Source organism: Tachyglossus aculeatus, chromosome 7 (assembly GCF_015852505.1).
Source record: "Tachyglossus aculeatus isolate mTacAcu1 chromosome 7, mTacAcu1.pri, whole genome shotgun sequence".
NCBI classification, from domain to species: domain Eukaryota; kingdom Metazoa; phylum Chordata; class Mammalia; order Monotremata; family Tachyglossidae; genus Tachyglossus; species Tachyglossus aculeatus.
The window spans coordinates 19,732,297-19,747,830 of NC_052072.1; the positions used below are offsets into that span (position 1 = coordinate 19,732,297).

The following is a 15,534-nucleotide window of genomic DNA, read 5'->3' on the forward strand; positions in this document are numbered from 1 at the left end:
CAGGACTTTTGTTGGGGTCCCCTGCCCCACTGACCGCCCGCCGCCCCCCCCCCCCCCCCCCCCCCCGGGACAGGCCGGCCCTGCCTTGCCACCGCCTGTCCCGGGTCTTAGGGCGACCCCCGGACCCCTGGACCCCCGGCCAGGCCCAGCCAGGCCCGGCCTTAGCCTCCTTCCTTCCCCGCCTCCTTGGCCTCCTCTCCCCGAGCCGGTTTGGCCGGTTCCCCGGCTTTCTCGTTTCTCGAATTTCCCGTTTCCCCATTTCCCGGTTTTCTGGTTTCCCGGATCTCCCGGCACTTCTCTCCCCCCACCCCACACGCTCTTTCCTTGTTTTCCGAACCCGGCTTCCCGGCCCCTTTTCCCAAACTTTTCCCGCCGCCTCCCGAAGGCGGAGCCCGGGACTGGTAGGACCCAACGCTTTGGGGTGGGCAGGGCCCCTGCCCCCCTCGGCCGGGCCATGGACTCCCGCCTCTGGGATGACTCCCTCCCCCTCCATCCCTTAATTCCCCCCTTCCAGGACCCCAACGCCCACCCATGCCCTTTCCTCCCGTTTCTCATCCCACCCCCAGGACCCAACGCCCCCCACACCCCTTCCCCCTGTTTCTCACCCCCCCCCCCAAATTGTCTGTGCCCTCCCCTGATACTTGGGTTCCAAGCCCCACAACTCCCTTGTCTCGCAGTGAGCCGGTCCTCTGGGCCAGGAAAACGACTTTTATTGAGAGCTGCACCCCTCCTCTTCACCCTCTCCTGTCTCTCGGGGCCCAATTCCAAATCCCCATTTTGCCTGGGGGGTAGAGGACCCCCCCCGTCCCCCAAATCTGTCCCTCCTACCCCCACTCCTGGACAGGAAGTGACTCAGAAAAACGGGAGAGGGGGGCAGGGAGAGGGAAGGAGCAAATCTCTGCATCCAGATGTGCTACTGCCCGCAGCGCCGGCTCCAGTCCAGATGTTCCTCATCTCCGCCAGACCCCATAATCCCACCCCTCTCCCAATTCTCCCGCAGGCCCTGGAGCTGGGCGGGAGGTACTCAGGGGTCAGAGTGGTGGGAGTCAGGAGAAATCCGGGTCATGGGCTTAGGCAGGGATGGCAGGAGGAGGGGAGAGGCAGGGCTGGAGGGTTGAGGTTCCAGGGGGATCTCCAGAGAGTAGCTACTGGGGGAACTTGAGCCGGGAGGTTGAGTACAGGAGCCTGGGGGGTCTGGGAGGGTCTCCAGAGAAAGGGTGGGGCTTTAGTTTGGTGGGCATCAAACTCTGGAGGGAAGCGGGCCCGGGGATTGTACCAGGCCGCCAGACTGACTGGACCATCCCAATTCCTCCAGCGGCGTCGTGGAGGGAGTCACTCGCAGGCGAGTTTCCCGTCGAAGCTGGAGAGGGCAATGGCAAAGCCCTGCAGGGCACATAGCGGGTAGCGATAGTCCAGGGTGAAGGTGTCCTCGGCCACGCGGCCAAATTGCAGCACGATGTAGTCGGCTGGAGGTGGGGAGAGGAGGGAGAGGACGTGGGTTGGGTGTCGGGGTTGGGGGCCCTTCTTGGCTAAGTCAGGTCCTTCCAAACCCAGGATGCAGGTGGGAGGGAGGGAGTTGAAAGGACCCCCCAGGGTCCCAATCTTTCACCATCCTCCATCTCCACCCCCAGCCCCAGCACTGGCTCACTCCCTTCGACCCGTTCTCACCCCACTTTGGCTGCCCCCGTTCTTCCCCAACTAGGCCCCGTTGGGCCCAAGTTCTGATCACCCATTCCCTGCCCCTCCCTGTCCTAGCTCCCAGGGACACAGGAAGCTGCTAAAAATATTCCTTCTTTCTCACCCCCAGCTTGAAATCCGATATGTGGGCAGCAGCCTCCCAAGGGCTTGGGACAGGTGTGGAGGAGGGGGAGAGAAGGGGACACTTGCAGGGATGGGGGGAGGGGGGATGCAGGGAGTGTGGGAGAGGGGAGGGAACTTGGGGGGAGCTGGGAGTGAAGGGATTGCTTGGGAGGTTGAAAAGGCGGGGGGCGAGGGCAATGGAGGCATTTAGAGGAGGGTATCCAGCACTGTGAACCTGAACTTAGCTTTGAAGTGTGGAGACGGAGGAGGGAGTGGGGGGCCCTTCCCTGACTGAGAGGCAGCCAGCCTGGCTTGAGTTGACAGTCACTCACGGTCATCGTCGTGAACAATCTGGAAGTTCTTGACAGAGGCATGGGTGACCCGGCCGTGGAAGTTGAGGGTATAGGAGCCGCTCTCCTCGCTCCATACCGGTGTCTTGTTGTGCAGTACCAGCAGGGTCTCCAGGGTTTTGTTCTGCCAGCGTACCAGCAAACCATCGCTGGCCTAGGGGAACAAGGGGGTCTGGAGGTGGGGACCCCGAGGGAGCTGCCAGAATAGAGCTAGGGTCCTGTGCCCACCCCGGGGTCCTGGAGAGGGTCAGTCTTTTCGGGTCTCTTTTCATCTGTGCCTAAATGCATAAGTGAGAGTGTGCATTTGGGTGTCTTTATGTGTTCTTCGTGTGATTGCATACGTCCACATGTGTTTGTGGCTGGGCCAGCCTGTGAACGTTTACGTATCTGAGCCTGAGTGGGTGTGGGAGAGAGGGTGCATCTGAAAGTCTGAAAAAATTGGGGTGCGATTGTCAGTCTGGAGGTGCACATGAATGTCTGAATTGGTGGGAGAGAGTCGATCGTTTGGGTCTGTAGGACCGTGTGTGTGACTGTATGTTTGTGTGTGTATGTGTGTGTGTGAGACTGTGTGTGAGAGATGTGTCTCTGACGTCTCACGGAGAAGCAGCGTAGCTCAGTGGAAAGAGCCCAGGCTTGGGAGTCAGTCAGAGGTCATGGGTTCTAGTCCCAGCTCCACCACTTGTCAACTGTGTGACCTTGGGCAAGTCACTTCACTTCTCTGTGCCTCAGTGTCCGCATCTGTAAAATGGGGATGAAGACGGTGAGCCCCACGTGGGACAACCTGATTACCTTGTATCTCCCCCAGCGCTTAGAACAGTGCCTGGCACATAGTAAGCACTTAGCAAATACCATCATTATTATTATTATGTATCTGAGTCTGTGGAGGAATGTGACTGTATGACTGCTTCTGTGTCTTTTTGCTGTTCGGGTGGGTATCTTTGAGTGAGGGTGTGTGTATGTGTATGTGTGTGTGAGTGTGTGTGGTAAAGTGCATTTATCAGTCTGGGTGTGTTTGTATGTATTGTGTGAATACGTTTATATGAGTGTGTGTGTCTGTGAATGCTGGTGTATGTTTACATTTTTGTGTGTATCTGATTGCAGAAGAGTTGCAGGGTTAGCTGGGGCGAGAGTTGATAGGTGTCGAAGCAGAAGTCCTCACATTGAAAGTCCTCATCGCAGCCCCAGGGGGGTCTGGGGCTTGGAGCACTGGCAACGGAGCACGTGAGCAACAAACCCGGGTCGAGTCACGTCCACGAAGTTGTGCCATACATGTGCAGTTGCTCTAGGGATGGCTGACAGCTGTGGTCTCAGCAGCCTAAGGGGTAATTAACCGGCCCTGTGCACAGCAGCACCCCAGCCTGGCCCCCTCCCTCGAAATCCTCGAAATGGGGGGCTGATGGGCGACTTAGGAGGGACCACCAGGTTTGGCTTTGGGCTGATTTGTTGTGGCCCCCGGGCTTGGGAGCCGTAAGATCTGTGGGCTGGGCTTGGCACAGGGCAGTAGGTCAGAGGGAAGAGTCAGGGTGACTCACATTGCGGGGCCGGATGGGGACCCTCTCGCTTTCCGAATTCATTCCTGGAATAATGACCGTCATGCGACGGGGACCCCGGAATCCGAGTACATTGGTCTCCTGGGGCAGAGAGAGGGAGGGAGGAGACAGGGAGAGACAGAGACTCGTGATTCCAGATTCCCTAGGGAGCATATGGGTCAGAACGGGATGGGGAGGAAGGGGGTGTTTAAGGTAAGAGGTCACAGAAAGCCAAGGGTCAGCAGTTGGTGGGAATTGTAAAAGATGGGAGGACAGTAAAAGTGGAGGGGGGTGGAGGGGAGTGGAACACTTGTGGAGTATAAGATCCTTGAGGGCAGGTACCATGTCTTTTAATAATAATGGAATGATAATAATAATGGCATTTGTTAAGCGCTTACTATGTGCTGTTCTAAGCGCTGGGGGGGCTACAAGGTGATCGGCTTGTCCCACGTGGAGCTCACAGTCTTAATCCCCATTTTACAGGTGAGGTAACTGAGGCTCAGAGAAGTTAAGCGACTTGCCCAAAGTCACACAGCTGACAAGTGGCAGAGCCGGGATTAGAATACATGACCTCTGACTCCCAAGCCCGTGCTCTCTCCACTGAGCCACGCTGCTTCTCTAATAATGGAATAATAAAAATAATAACAATGGAAGCATTTGCTAAGTGCCTATAATAGAAGTATTATTATCCCCTGCCGCCTTATCTCCTTCCCCTCCCCACAGCACCTGTATATATGTATATATGTCTGTATGCATTTATTACTCTATTTATTTTATTTGTACATATTTATTTATTTTATTTTGTTAATATGTTTTGTTCTCCCCCTTCTGGACTGTGAGCCCACTGTTGGGTAGGGACCATCCCTATGTTTCCAACTTGTACTTCCCAGGCGCTTAGTACAGTGCTCTGCACACAGTAAGTGCTCAATAAATACGATTGAATGAATGAATGAATGCATTTGCTAAGTGCCTACTCTGGACCAATCACTGCTGCACACTGAAATTGATACAAAATAAACAGATAGGGAACGATCCCCGTCCCATGTAGGGCTCACAGTCTAAGACAGAGGGAGAACAGGGATTTAATCCTGATTTTTCAGAGGAAGAAACTGAGGGACAGAGAGGTAAGTGACTGGTCCAAGGTCACACAGCAGACAAATAGTCAATCGTATTTATTGAGCGCTCACTGTGTGCAGAACACTGTACTATACATTTGGGAGAAACAATATAACAGACATATTCCCTGCCCACATCGAGTTTACAGTCTGGAGCGGGACTGTAGAGTCCGGATTAGAACCCAGGTCCTTGGACTCCCAGGCCTGACTTTTTCCAACAGGCTGGGCTGCTTTGATGTCTTTCCTTTCTATTATATGTTCTTCCAGTCTCTGCATACTGTAGGCACTTAATAAATGCTAGTGATGATGGTGAAAATAGGGGGAGAGTCAGGGAGAGAGAGGTAGCAAAGCCTATTGTATAGAGCACCGGCCTGGGAGTTGGCAGGACCTGAGTTCTAGTCCCAGCTCTGCTACTTGTCTGCTTTGTGATTTTTTGGTCAAGTCACTTCACTTCTCTGTGCCTCAGTGACCTCATCTGTAACATGGGGATTAGTCCTGTGAGCCCCATGTGGGACAGGGACTGTGTCCAACCTAATTAATCCTGTATCTACTCCGTGCTTAGAACATTGCTTGAGACATAATAAGCACTTAACAAATACCATTATAATTATTATTATTATTATTATTTTATTATGATTATGATTATGATTATGATTATTATTATTATTATTCTGCCTCTACAGCTTACGTAGACCACAGCGGCCAGCTCCTGCCGCACCGCACTCCAGTCGGTGATGGCCCGGTCGGGGTTCTCCCCGTTGTCAAACACGGTGAACCGGGTCCCCAGGAGGTTCGACCTGAAACCATGGGCAGGGTTGGAGCCCGGACCAAGGGAAGGGGAAGGATGGAGCGTCACTTGCCCCAGGCGCGAGACTGAAGGCGAGACCAGCTGGAGGGGGAGGAATGTAGGCGGGGTGGGGAGCCAAGGCTGGGGCAGGTGGCTATTAGGTGGGTATTAGGTGTAGAAGCAGCGTGGCTCAGTGGAAAGAGCATGGGCTTTGGAGCCAGAGGTCATGGGTTCAAATCCCACCTCCACCACTTGTCAGCTGGGTGACTTTGGGCAAGTCACTTCACTTTTCTGGGCCTCAGTTCCCTCATCTGTAAAATGGGGATGAAGACTGAGCCCCCTATGGGACAACCTTATCACCTTGTAGACTTCTAGACTGTGAACCCACTGTTGGGTAGGGACCGTCTCTTTATGTTGCCAACTTGTACTTCCCAAGCGCTTAGTACAGTGCTCTGCACACAGTAAACGCTCAATAAATACAATTGATTGATTGATTGTAACCTCCCCAGCACTTAGAACAGTGCTTGGCACAGAGTAAGCGCTTAATAAATACCAATTTTTTTTTCTGACGGCTTGACACCTGTCCACATGTTTTGTTTTGTTATCAGTCTCCCCCTTCTAGACTGTGAGCCCGCTGTTGGATAGGGACCGTCTCTATATGTTGCCAACTTGTACTTCCCAAGCGCTTAGTGCAGTGCTCTGCACACAGTAAGCGCTCAATAAATACGATTGAATGAATGAATGAATGAATGAATGAATAGGTCTGGGTGGGTTGGAGACAAGGGCGTGGATCCTTTCCTCTGCGCATCTTCCACTGTGTCAGCCACTTCTCCTGGCCTCCCGCCCGTTCTGTCTCCTTCCCGTGGCTCTGGGCCCTTCTGGTCTGGTCTGAGTTATCCTTCCGTTCGAAGGTGCCGCTGTTGCCGGAGGCGGATTGGTCATTTTGGACTCTCCACCAACTTTGTGTCTGGGATTAAGCCTCCCCCTTGCCCTCCTTCTAGCTCCCAGGCTCCTGCCCTGATCCCCCTTTCCCCATCCCTTCTCCTCTCTTTGCTCTTCTCCCAGCTTCCCCACTCCACTCCTTCCCCTCAAGCCCTCTTGTCTCTTTGGTCCTCTGACTTCCAACGTCCTCGTCCCTTCCTTCCTCCCTTCCCCCCTTCCTCAGGCCCTCCCCGCCCCTTTTCTCCCTTTTCCTTACCTAAGCTTGCCGACAAAGTTTTTCCCACCACGGGATAGGTCTATAGGATCGCTGGAGATCACATAGTTGGACGTTTTGCTTTTTTTGCGTTTGCGGCCGGCGAGAAGAAACACCTGTAGGGAGAGTGGGCTGGGAACCCGTCCTGAGCTCCCCCGGGTGATGCCCTCCTGCACTTTACACTTCCCCTGGAGAAGTCTAAACCCCAGCCCCAGGCCCGGTCCCAGCTTCATTTCCGCCACCAGCGCCAGGTCCATTCCCAGCTCCAGCCCCAACCCTAGTCCCAGCCTCGCCCGATCCATCTAATTTCCAGGTCGCTCTTAATTTGCTGTGCTATTGGGGGTGGACAGATCTGGGGTCTAGAGAACACACAAAGGATCACCCACGGCAGGAGGCTGGAGCCTTGCAGGGTGCCGATCAGAACCTCCTACCCCGTCTTCTCCTGTTACGTGGCCCAGAAGAGCGAGGGTCCAGTGTGGACGGCCACGTGACCCCGAGCAGCTCCAGATCAATTCCCACCCTCCGCCTTTTTTTCCCCGGCTGGCCGGCAGGCCCACCCACCTTGCGCTCGTTGTCCAGGTGCAGGTAGTAGGAGGGGTAAAGTCCGCGGTCCATCCCTTTCTTGTCTCGGGTCACCCGGCAGCGGACGGTCCCCCCTTGGGGGGCAGGCCGCAGCACAAACTCCTCAGGGTCACCCACCTCAATGGGGGGAGACGGGGCCCGCTCCTCCTTCTGAGCAGGGGGGAAGATTTAGAGAGAACCCAGGCCCGGAAGCCCCCCACCCTCACTCCCTCTCAGAGGGGACACTCTTCCCAACTAGACTGCACTTTCCCAGAGCCAGAGAGCACTCCTCTCTCTCTGGGTTTCCCGTCGGAATAAGGACGACCACCGCTCGAGAAGCAACGTAGCGTAGTGAATAGAGCACGGGCCTGGGAGAAGGTCATGGGTTCTAATGCCGGTTTCGCCACTTGTCTGCTGTGTGACCTTGGGTAAGTCACTTCGCTTCTCTGTGCCTCAGTTACCTCATCTGGAAAATGGGAATTGAGACTGGGAGCCCCATGTGGGGCAGGGACTGTGTCCAACCCGATTTGCTTATATCCACCCTAGCGCTTAGTACAGTGCCTGGCACACAGTAAGTGCTTAACGGATACCACAGTCATCATCATCATCATCAGTTCCCTCCCTTTAGCCACCTCTCCCTGCTCCCGCCACACCTTGCGGGTCTTCCGCCCTTTCCCCTTCTGGTTACTGTTCTTCGTGGTCGCCTTCTCCTCCTTGCTGTCAGTGGCGGCGGGCACTTTAGGGCGTGCTGAGGACCAAGAACAGGAGGGAGGTCAACCTGGAGGCCTCTGGGTGATCTCAGGAACTAAGGGCTCTGGGATTCAGGCAGCTATGCGCCCCTCTTCCCCCAATTCCAAAATCTCACTTCCCTAAAAGTTTGTGGAATGGAGGGGGCGGGGGAAAGTTGGAAAGAGTCGCTAATTCCCCTAACCCTTCCTTACTTCTGGATCACTTTGTTGCTCTTTGAGAGGAGCTGATCAGTCTGAGACAGGGTGATGGAAGCGGGGTGAAGCAGGCCTGTGATGCGTTGGGGGTGAGAGCTCCCCTCTGGATGGAACCCCCGGAGGCCAGGGCAGATCCAGTTGTTTTCTGATAGTTCCGGCCTGTCCCTGGGCTCAGTGGTCCTGGAGGACCCAGCTTGGGAGAGTTGGGGAGGGTCTCAGGACCCAGCATTTCAGGGTTTCTTGGGCCTCCTGCGGAAGGCTGAAGTGGAGACAGTGGGACTGCTGAGCCTGCTTAGCTGAGTGATGTGGATGTCTGAACAGACCTGGGTCTGACTCATTGGGCATGCATGGCTTCCTCCCTCCTCCCCCCTCACTCCTCCTCCTCCTCGTTCTCCTGCTCTTCCTCCTCTTCCTCCTTCTTCTCCTTCTCCTCCTCTTCCCCTTCAGTAATATTTGTCTGGGCCTGGCCAGGGTTTAGTCTGGGCTTGAGCCCTCTGCTCCTAGAGCTAGACTCAGTCCAAGACCAGTTCCACCTGCCCGTGCCCTGTTCGGCCAGTTTGGATCTAGGCCTGGGGTTCCTCACCTTGCTTCTTAGCCACTTTCTCCTGGGAATTGGTCCCTCCAACCTGGAACATGGTCACTGGGCACTTCTTCAGGCCTCCGGGGGGACTGCCTGAGGGATGATCTCGCTCGGCTTCACTTGACCCTGCTGGAGATAATAATTATGGTATTTATTAAGTGCTTACTATGTGCCAAACACTGTACTAAGCGCTGGGGTAGATACAAGGACAGCTGACAAGTAGCTGGGGTAGATACGTGGGACTCCCATTCTAAGTAGGATGGAGGCGATGGGATGTGAGGGGAGCTGTGGGGTGCCAGAGTGTGCCAGGGGATGGAGCCTGGTGTCCCACCCATCCACCCTCCTGGAGAAGGGGTAAGTGTCGGGGCTGAGGATTCTGGGTCCTGGACCTGCAGAGCTGGAATGGGACCAGACGGGAAGGTCTTGGGGCTGGGATGGGATCAGTTCTCACTGTTTTTCTTGCGCCGTCTCTCCTGGAGCACCTTGGGCCCTGAATTCCCAGCAGCTGCCTCCTTCCTGCCCCGCTGTGCCTTCCCAGAGGGCCTGTGGCCTTCCAGATCCCCTAGGGGTGGAGAGACGGGCTTGAAGGTATCCCCCAGGCCCATTTGGTCCAATTCTAGGTGTCTCTGTTCCCTTCCCTAGACCCTCGCTCTCTCTTCTTCCCCAGCCTCTCCCTCCCCATTCTTTTCTGCTCTAGATTCTCCCCTCAGTTTCTGTCCCTTCTCTCAGGCCCATCTAACTCAAGCCCAGCCTCTTCTCCCCCAGTCAATCAATCAGTCAATCATACTTATTGAGTGCCTACTGTGGGCAGAGCACTGTACTAAGTGCTTGGGAGAGTACAATATAATAGAGTTGGTTGACACGTTCCTTCCCCACAAGGAGTTTACAGCCTAAGCCCAGGCTCTGGCCCCCTCACCCCGGAGCTGGAGCTTGCTGTCTTTAGGGGCCTTGTGTTGGGAAGTGGTCTTGGAAGCTTTGAAGGTAGAGTGTTTGACTTCTTCTTCATCCTCCTCTTCATCCTCCTCCTCCTCCTCCTCTTCCTCTGGGAAAAAGGCCCAGCATCATTCTTGGCGGGTGGGGGGGCAACTCCTTGTATTCTCTCCCTCTCCCCATGGATCCTGGCCTCCCCAAACCACCCTCCCAACCCCTGCTAGCCCGTCCGGGAGATGAACTTGGTGTCCTCAGGCCCCTGGGGAAAGTGGGCCTTCCCTGTTGGGTCCAATGGTCTGAATGAGGGATGGGTTCCCCTATCTTTACTGAAATTACCCAGAAGTGTCTACTCAGTCAATTCTAAATGAGTTATATGAGAGACAGCAAAAACAGAGGACTAGGAGACAGAAGACCTAGGTTCTAGTTCCAGCTCTGCCACAGGCCTTCTTTGTGACCATAGGCAAGTCACCTAATCTCTTTGAGCCTCAATTTCCTCATCTGTAAAATAGGGATAAGATAGATTGTGAGCCTTGTGTAATCTGATAATCTTGTATTTTAGCACATAGTAAAGCGCTTAGTAATGCCATTGTTATTTACATAGTTACATCAGCATATTTATATAGCAAGAGGTTCCACAATAGGGTCACTGACTTTTCATCAGAATGGATGGGGTAGTTCTCCCCAGAGACTGTCTGACCATCAGGTAACCTCCCCTCTCCGAGACCACCCCCCACGCTCTTTAAACTTTTCTTTTGCCTTAATCAGTCAATCATTCAATGGTATTTATTGGGCGCTTACTCTGTGCAGAGAAGTATACCAAGTGCTTGGGAGAGTACAGTAGAACAGCTTTGGTTGACACGTTCCCTGCTCACAAGGGATCAATCAATCAATGGTGCTTACAGTGCGCAGAGCACTGTATTAAGCGTTTTGGAGAGCATTCATTCATTCAACCAAATTTATTGAGCTGTTACCTTGTGTGGTTCGCTGTACTAAGCACTTGGGAGAGTACAATACAACAATAAACAGAAACATTCTCTGCCCACAAAGAGCTTACAGTCTAGCTGAGTTAGTAGACATGTCAAGAACTTACCGTCTGCCTCCCCCTGGTCTTTCCCCTTTCAAGTCCTTTAAAATTGTTTCCCCATTTCTTCATGACTCCCAGTGCCCTTGCCCAAACCCCAAGCCTTCACTCCCCCAAAGCTGTAAAGACTACTCGTTAGGCTACGCTAATTGAAACCTATATGCCGTAAACGCTGAAAAGGGTGAAAATTTAGAAATATTTCCAGTGCCGTTTGTCTTGTCGCGAAACGTCTTACTTCGAGGACATGGTGGGTGGGAACGTGTGTAGGGGCAGAGCGACGGGCTCCTGGGGGGGGGGAGGGGGTTTCACAGGAGGATGCCAAGATTGCAAGAGGAGGGGGGATCTGGGTGGGGGAAGCCCTCTATTTGGGGTGGAATTTTCTGGGCCAGAAGGGGAGAATGAGAGTAAGGTGGGAGTGTGAGAGGAGAAAGAGTGGGGTGCTGGGTGGGGTCTTACCTCCTCGAGTGGCAGGGGCCCGGGCTACGGTAAGAGAAGTTACTGCTGCTGTTGCTGCTCTTTCTGGGTTCCCTTCCTTCCTCCCAGAGTCCCCGGTGGCCTTGGCGTCAGGGGCCTCCTGGGTCCGGGGCTTAGGGGATGGCTCCTTCCGGCGGCTCTGCCCTTTCCTCGCCCCTAGGTCAGATGCCTCTGTCAGACCGGGGAACCTGGCATTCAACCCCCGGCCCACGTCCTCCCCCTGGCCTGGAATACCCCCCTTCCACACATCTGCCAAGCTAGCTGTCTTCCTCCCTTCAAAGCCCTACTGAGAGCTCACTTCCTCCAGGAGGCCTTCCCACACTGAGCCCCCTTTTTCCTCTCCTCCTCCCCATCCCCCCCACCCTACCTCCTTCCCTTCCCCACAGCACCTGTATATATGTTTATACAGATTTATTACTCTATTCATTTTACTTGTACATATTTACTATTCTATTTATTTTGTTAATGATCTGCATCTAGCTTTATTTCTGTTTATTCTGATGACTTGACACCTGTCCACATGTTTCGTTTTGTTGCCTGTCTCCCCCTTCTAGACTGTGAGCCTGTTGTTGCCAACTTGTACTTCCCAAGTGCTTAGTACAGTGCTCTGCACACAGTAAGCGCTCAATAAATATGATTGAATGAATGAATGAATTCAAGAGATCAGCCTGGGGATCGGCCCAAGACCCTCACTCTGTCAAGTCTCCTCACCCTGGGTATCCCCCTCCTCGCTTGGAGGGCTCCCCTACCTGACTAGTCCCCCTCGCCCTGGGGGTCCTTTGCCCGGCCTTTCTCGCTCTAGGGGTAGCCTTCCCTCTCACCCTGGGGGGGCCCTCCTCGCCGGGGTTTGGCTTCTGCGAGGGGTGGGCACGGTTCTGGGGGCTCCAGCTGTTTCTTCTTTGGCTTCTTCCCCAGGAGGTCACGCTGTAGGTCAGTGGGGAGAGAGGGCATTGGGGCTGAAGAGACGGTGGGGCAGTGCCTCGGTAACTAATCAGTTTAACTGAGGCCCGGAATAGCTACAGATTATCATGGAGGCTAACCCCCGCTCCACCCCAGCCCAACACACTGCTCCTGCAGGGATCCGTGGGAGCCCCCGAGGAACGGGGTATGTGTTGGGGGAACCTGGGGTTTCCCACTAGGAGATGAGGGGGAGGAGCCCACACCCAAATTTTGACCTAGTTTCACCTGGGCAGACTCACAGTCATTTCTACACACACACACAAACACACACACACACACTCTCTCTCTCTCTCTCTCTCTCTCTCTCTCTCTCTCTCTCTCTCTCTCTCTCTCTCTCTCTCTCTCTCTCTCTCTCGCACACATCCAGCCACACACACCCAGAAATCCATCCCCGCTCTCCCACGGGTGGTCACAGTGGCCACGCACGAGAACTGGCCTCACGCCCAAATCCTCAGGGAGGCTCGCTCGGCCACCTACCAACCCCGTGGCCTCATTCATTGACAAACACATAAACACAAACTCGGGCCCATCGCAAACCTAACCACGGAGTCACACACTCATAAACATAGTCACACCAACTGAACCACTCCCAAATACAGGCAATCCTCCATTAGTTGTGCATATGCGTACGATCACATACAGATGTTACCCCAAGTTTGCACACACCCACACCCACACACCCCCTCAGACATGCCTTTACCCTAACGGGATTATCCTCGGGGATCAATATGGCTCCATCTGTTTCATTTCCCACTCTGGTCCTTCCATCCTCCACCCTCCAGGCCCCTCATTCTAGGATGGAGTAATGTGGGGGCTGAAGTGCTGGGAGAGGAGTGGGGGATGAATGCCGTCTACCTTTTTGGGGCGTCTGTGAACTCCAGGACTTCCAGTCTCCTCCTCATGTCCGCTGTCGGCAGGAGGAAGTGGGGCAACGTGAGTATAAAGGACCCCTTCTTTCCCATCTGGCTCGGCTTCCGTCCACCCTCCAGCATCCCCTGCATCTCCCTGGACTCCCTCTTTTCCCTCAGCCTCCCTTCCCATCCATCCGGGTCTCTCTGTCGTGCACACATCCAGCCACACACACCCAGAAATCCATCCACGCTCTCCCACGGATGGTCACAGTGGATGGGGTCCCATCCATCTGGGTCCCCGGGGAACTCCGGTCACCCTCCGCTCTTTTAGAGATGCTCCCCTCCCCCTGAACCTCCTCCTCTCTACTACTGCTTTCTCCTTCCCCTCAACCCCTCCCCATTTGCCCCCACGTCGGGGAAGGATGGAGAGGTGGAGGAGGGAGGATGACTGACCTGTCAGAGGCCCAAACCTCCCGAAGGGTGTTGTCCTGGAGTGGCATGGTGACCCCTTCCCCTCACCCCCGCAGCCCGGCTCCCACCGCCTCGGCAACCTCCTCCCATCCAACTGGCTTCTCCTCCTCCAGTCCTCTCCTCTTTCTCCCCCTTCTCCCCCTCCAGGCTTCCAACTAATCCCCCCAGATCATCCCTGGGGCCTCCCCGGCAGATCCGGACAGAGGTGGACATGTGGGCAGGTGTGTGGATGCTACGCAGAAATAAATTTAGGCATGTGTGGCCCTTCGCAGGCAATGGCTGGGCATCTGGGTGTTTCTGGGTGTCAGAGTGTGTCAGAGTGTCTCGGATGTATGGCTTTCTATGGGCTCTGTATGTGTTTCCTCTCGGTTGTGTGAATTTGTATGGACTCTGTATGGGTAACCTTGCTATAGTCTCTCCCAAGCACTTAATTATAAGACTGTAAGCTCGTTGTGGGCAGGGAATGTCACTGTCTATTGTTGTATTGTGCTTTCCCAAGCGTTTAGTACAGTGCTATGCACACAGCAAGTGCTCAATAACTAGGGCTGAATGAATGAATGAATAATAATAATTATGGTATTTATTAATCAATCAATCAATCGTATTTATTGAGTGCTTACTGTGTGCAGAGCACTGTACTAAGCGCTTGGGAAGTACAAGTTGGCAACATATAGAGACTGTCCCTACCCAACAGTGGGCTCACAGTCTAAAAGGGGGAGACAGAGAACAAAACCAAACATACTAACAAAATAAAATAAATAAATATGTTAAGCGCTTACTATGTGCCAGGCGCTGTACTAGGGAAGAGAAGCAGCGTGGCTTAGTGGAAAGAGCCTGGGCTTTGGAGGCAGAGGCCATGGGTTCAAATCCCGGCTCCGCCAATTGTCAGCTGTGTGACTTTGGGCAAGCCACTCAACTTCTCTGGGCCTCAGTTCCCTCATCTGTAAAATGGGGATGAAGACTGTGAGCCTCCCGTGGGACAACCTGATCCCCTTGTAACCTCCCCAGCGCTTAGAACAGTGCTTTGCACATAGTAAGCGCTTAATAAATGCCATTATTATTATTATTACTAAGCCCTGGGTGGATACAAGCAAATTGGGTTAGACGAAGTCCCTGTCCCACATAGGGCTCACAGTCTCAATCCCCATTTTACAGATGAGGTAGCTGAGACACCGAGAATAATAATAATAATAATAACAATGATGGCATTTGTTAAGCGCTTACTATGTGCAAAGCACTGTTCTAAGCACTGGGAGGGATACAGTGGGATCAAGTTGTCCCACGTGGGGTTCACAGTCTTAATCCCCAGTTTACAGATGAGGTAATTGAGGCACAGAGAATAATAATAATGGCATTTGTTAAGCGCTTACTATGTGCAAAGCACTGTTCTAAGCGCTGGGAGGGATACAGTGGGATCAAGTTGTCCCACGTGGGGTTCACAGTCTTAATCCCCAGTTTACAGATGAGGTAACTGAGGCTCAGAGAAGTTAAGTGACTTGCCCAAGGTCACACAGCAGACATGTGGCAGAGCCGGGGTTCGAACCCATGACCTCTGACTCCAAAGCCCGGGCTCTTTCCACTGAGCCACGCTGCTTCTCTAAGTGAAGCGTGCTGTGTGACCCAAGGTGCTGGGATTAGAACCCATGACCTTCTAACTCCCAGGCCCGAGTTCTATCCACTATGCCGTGCCACTTCCACACCGTGCCATGCCGCTTCATATGGATCCCTGGCCCTCTAAAGGTCTTCCTTTATTTTTTGTGTATGTCAGTGTGTGGGTCTGATTATATCCGATCCGTTTACGTTTGTCTATAAGTGTCAACATTTCCTTTTGAAAGGGGAAGGGGAAGGGACTGGGAGGGATGTTCAGGTTTGGGATGGGGCTTTCAGGGTTGGGGTTTCTGGAAGG

The 15,534-nt window shown here is 53.9% G+C and overlaps 2 protein-coding genes across 2 annotated transcripts in view; both read right to left on the reverse strand.

Moving 5' to 3' along the window:
- TEAD3 (TEA domain transcription factor 3) overlaps positions 1 to 456 on the reverse strand; it is a 30,818-nt gene extending 30,362 nt beyond the window's left edge. The window contains exon 1 of the mRNA XM_038748761.1: positions 316 to 456. Coding sequence (XP_038604689.1) covers positions 316 to 456 — 141 coding nt within the window. The remainder of the gene's footprint in view (positions 1 to 315) is intronic.
- Positions 457 to 1,332: 876 nt separating this feature from the next.
- Positions 1,333 to 13,657, reverse strand: TULP1 (TUB like protein 1). The gene is made up of 12 exons (XM_038748762.1): positions 13,611 to 13,657; positions 13,162 to 13,213; positions 12,168 to 12,270; positions 9,313 to 9,423; positions 8,865 to 8,954; positions 7,991 to 8,085; positions 7,338 to 7,505; positions 6,780 to 6,892; positions 5,483 to 5,591; positions 3,683 to 3,781; positions 2,133 to 2,304; positions 1,333 to 1,466 (listed from the first exon to the last, which is right to left on the reverse strand). Exons 1-12 carry the CDS (start codon positions 13,655 to 13,657, stop codon positions 1,333 to 1,335), a joined length of 1,293 nt encoding a protein of 430 aa, XP_038604690.1.
- Positions 13,658 to 15,534: the final 1,877 nt, after the last annotated feature.

Bases quoted from the DNA above. Each gene is read 5' to 3' on its own strand.
- TULP1 (XM_038748762.1), bottom strand. From the start codon at position 13,657: ATGCCACTCCAGGACAACACCCTTCGGGAGGTTTGGGCCTCTGACAG. The intron at 13,214-13,610 runs GTCAGTCATCCT...TCCTGCCGACAG, and splicing joins GAGGTTTGGGCCTCTGACAG to CGGACATGAGGAGGAGACTG. The intron at 6,893-7,337 runs GTGGGTGGGCCT...CTCTCCCTACAG, and splicing joins ACCTGGACAACGAGCGCAAG to GTGTTTCTTCTCGCCGGCCG.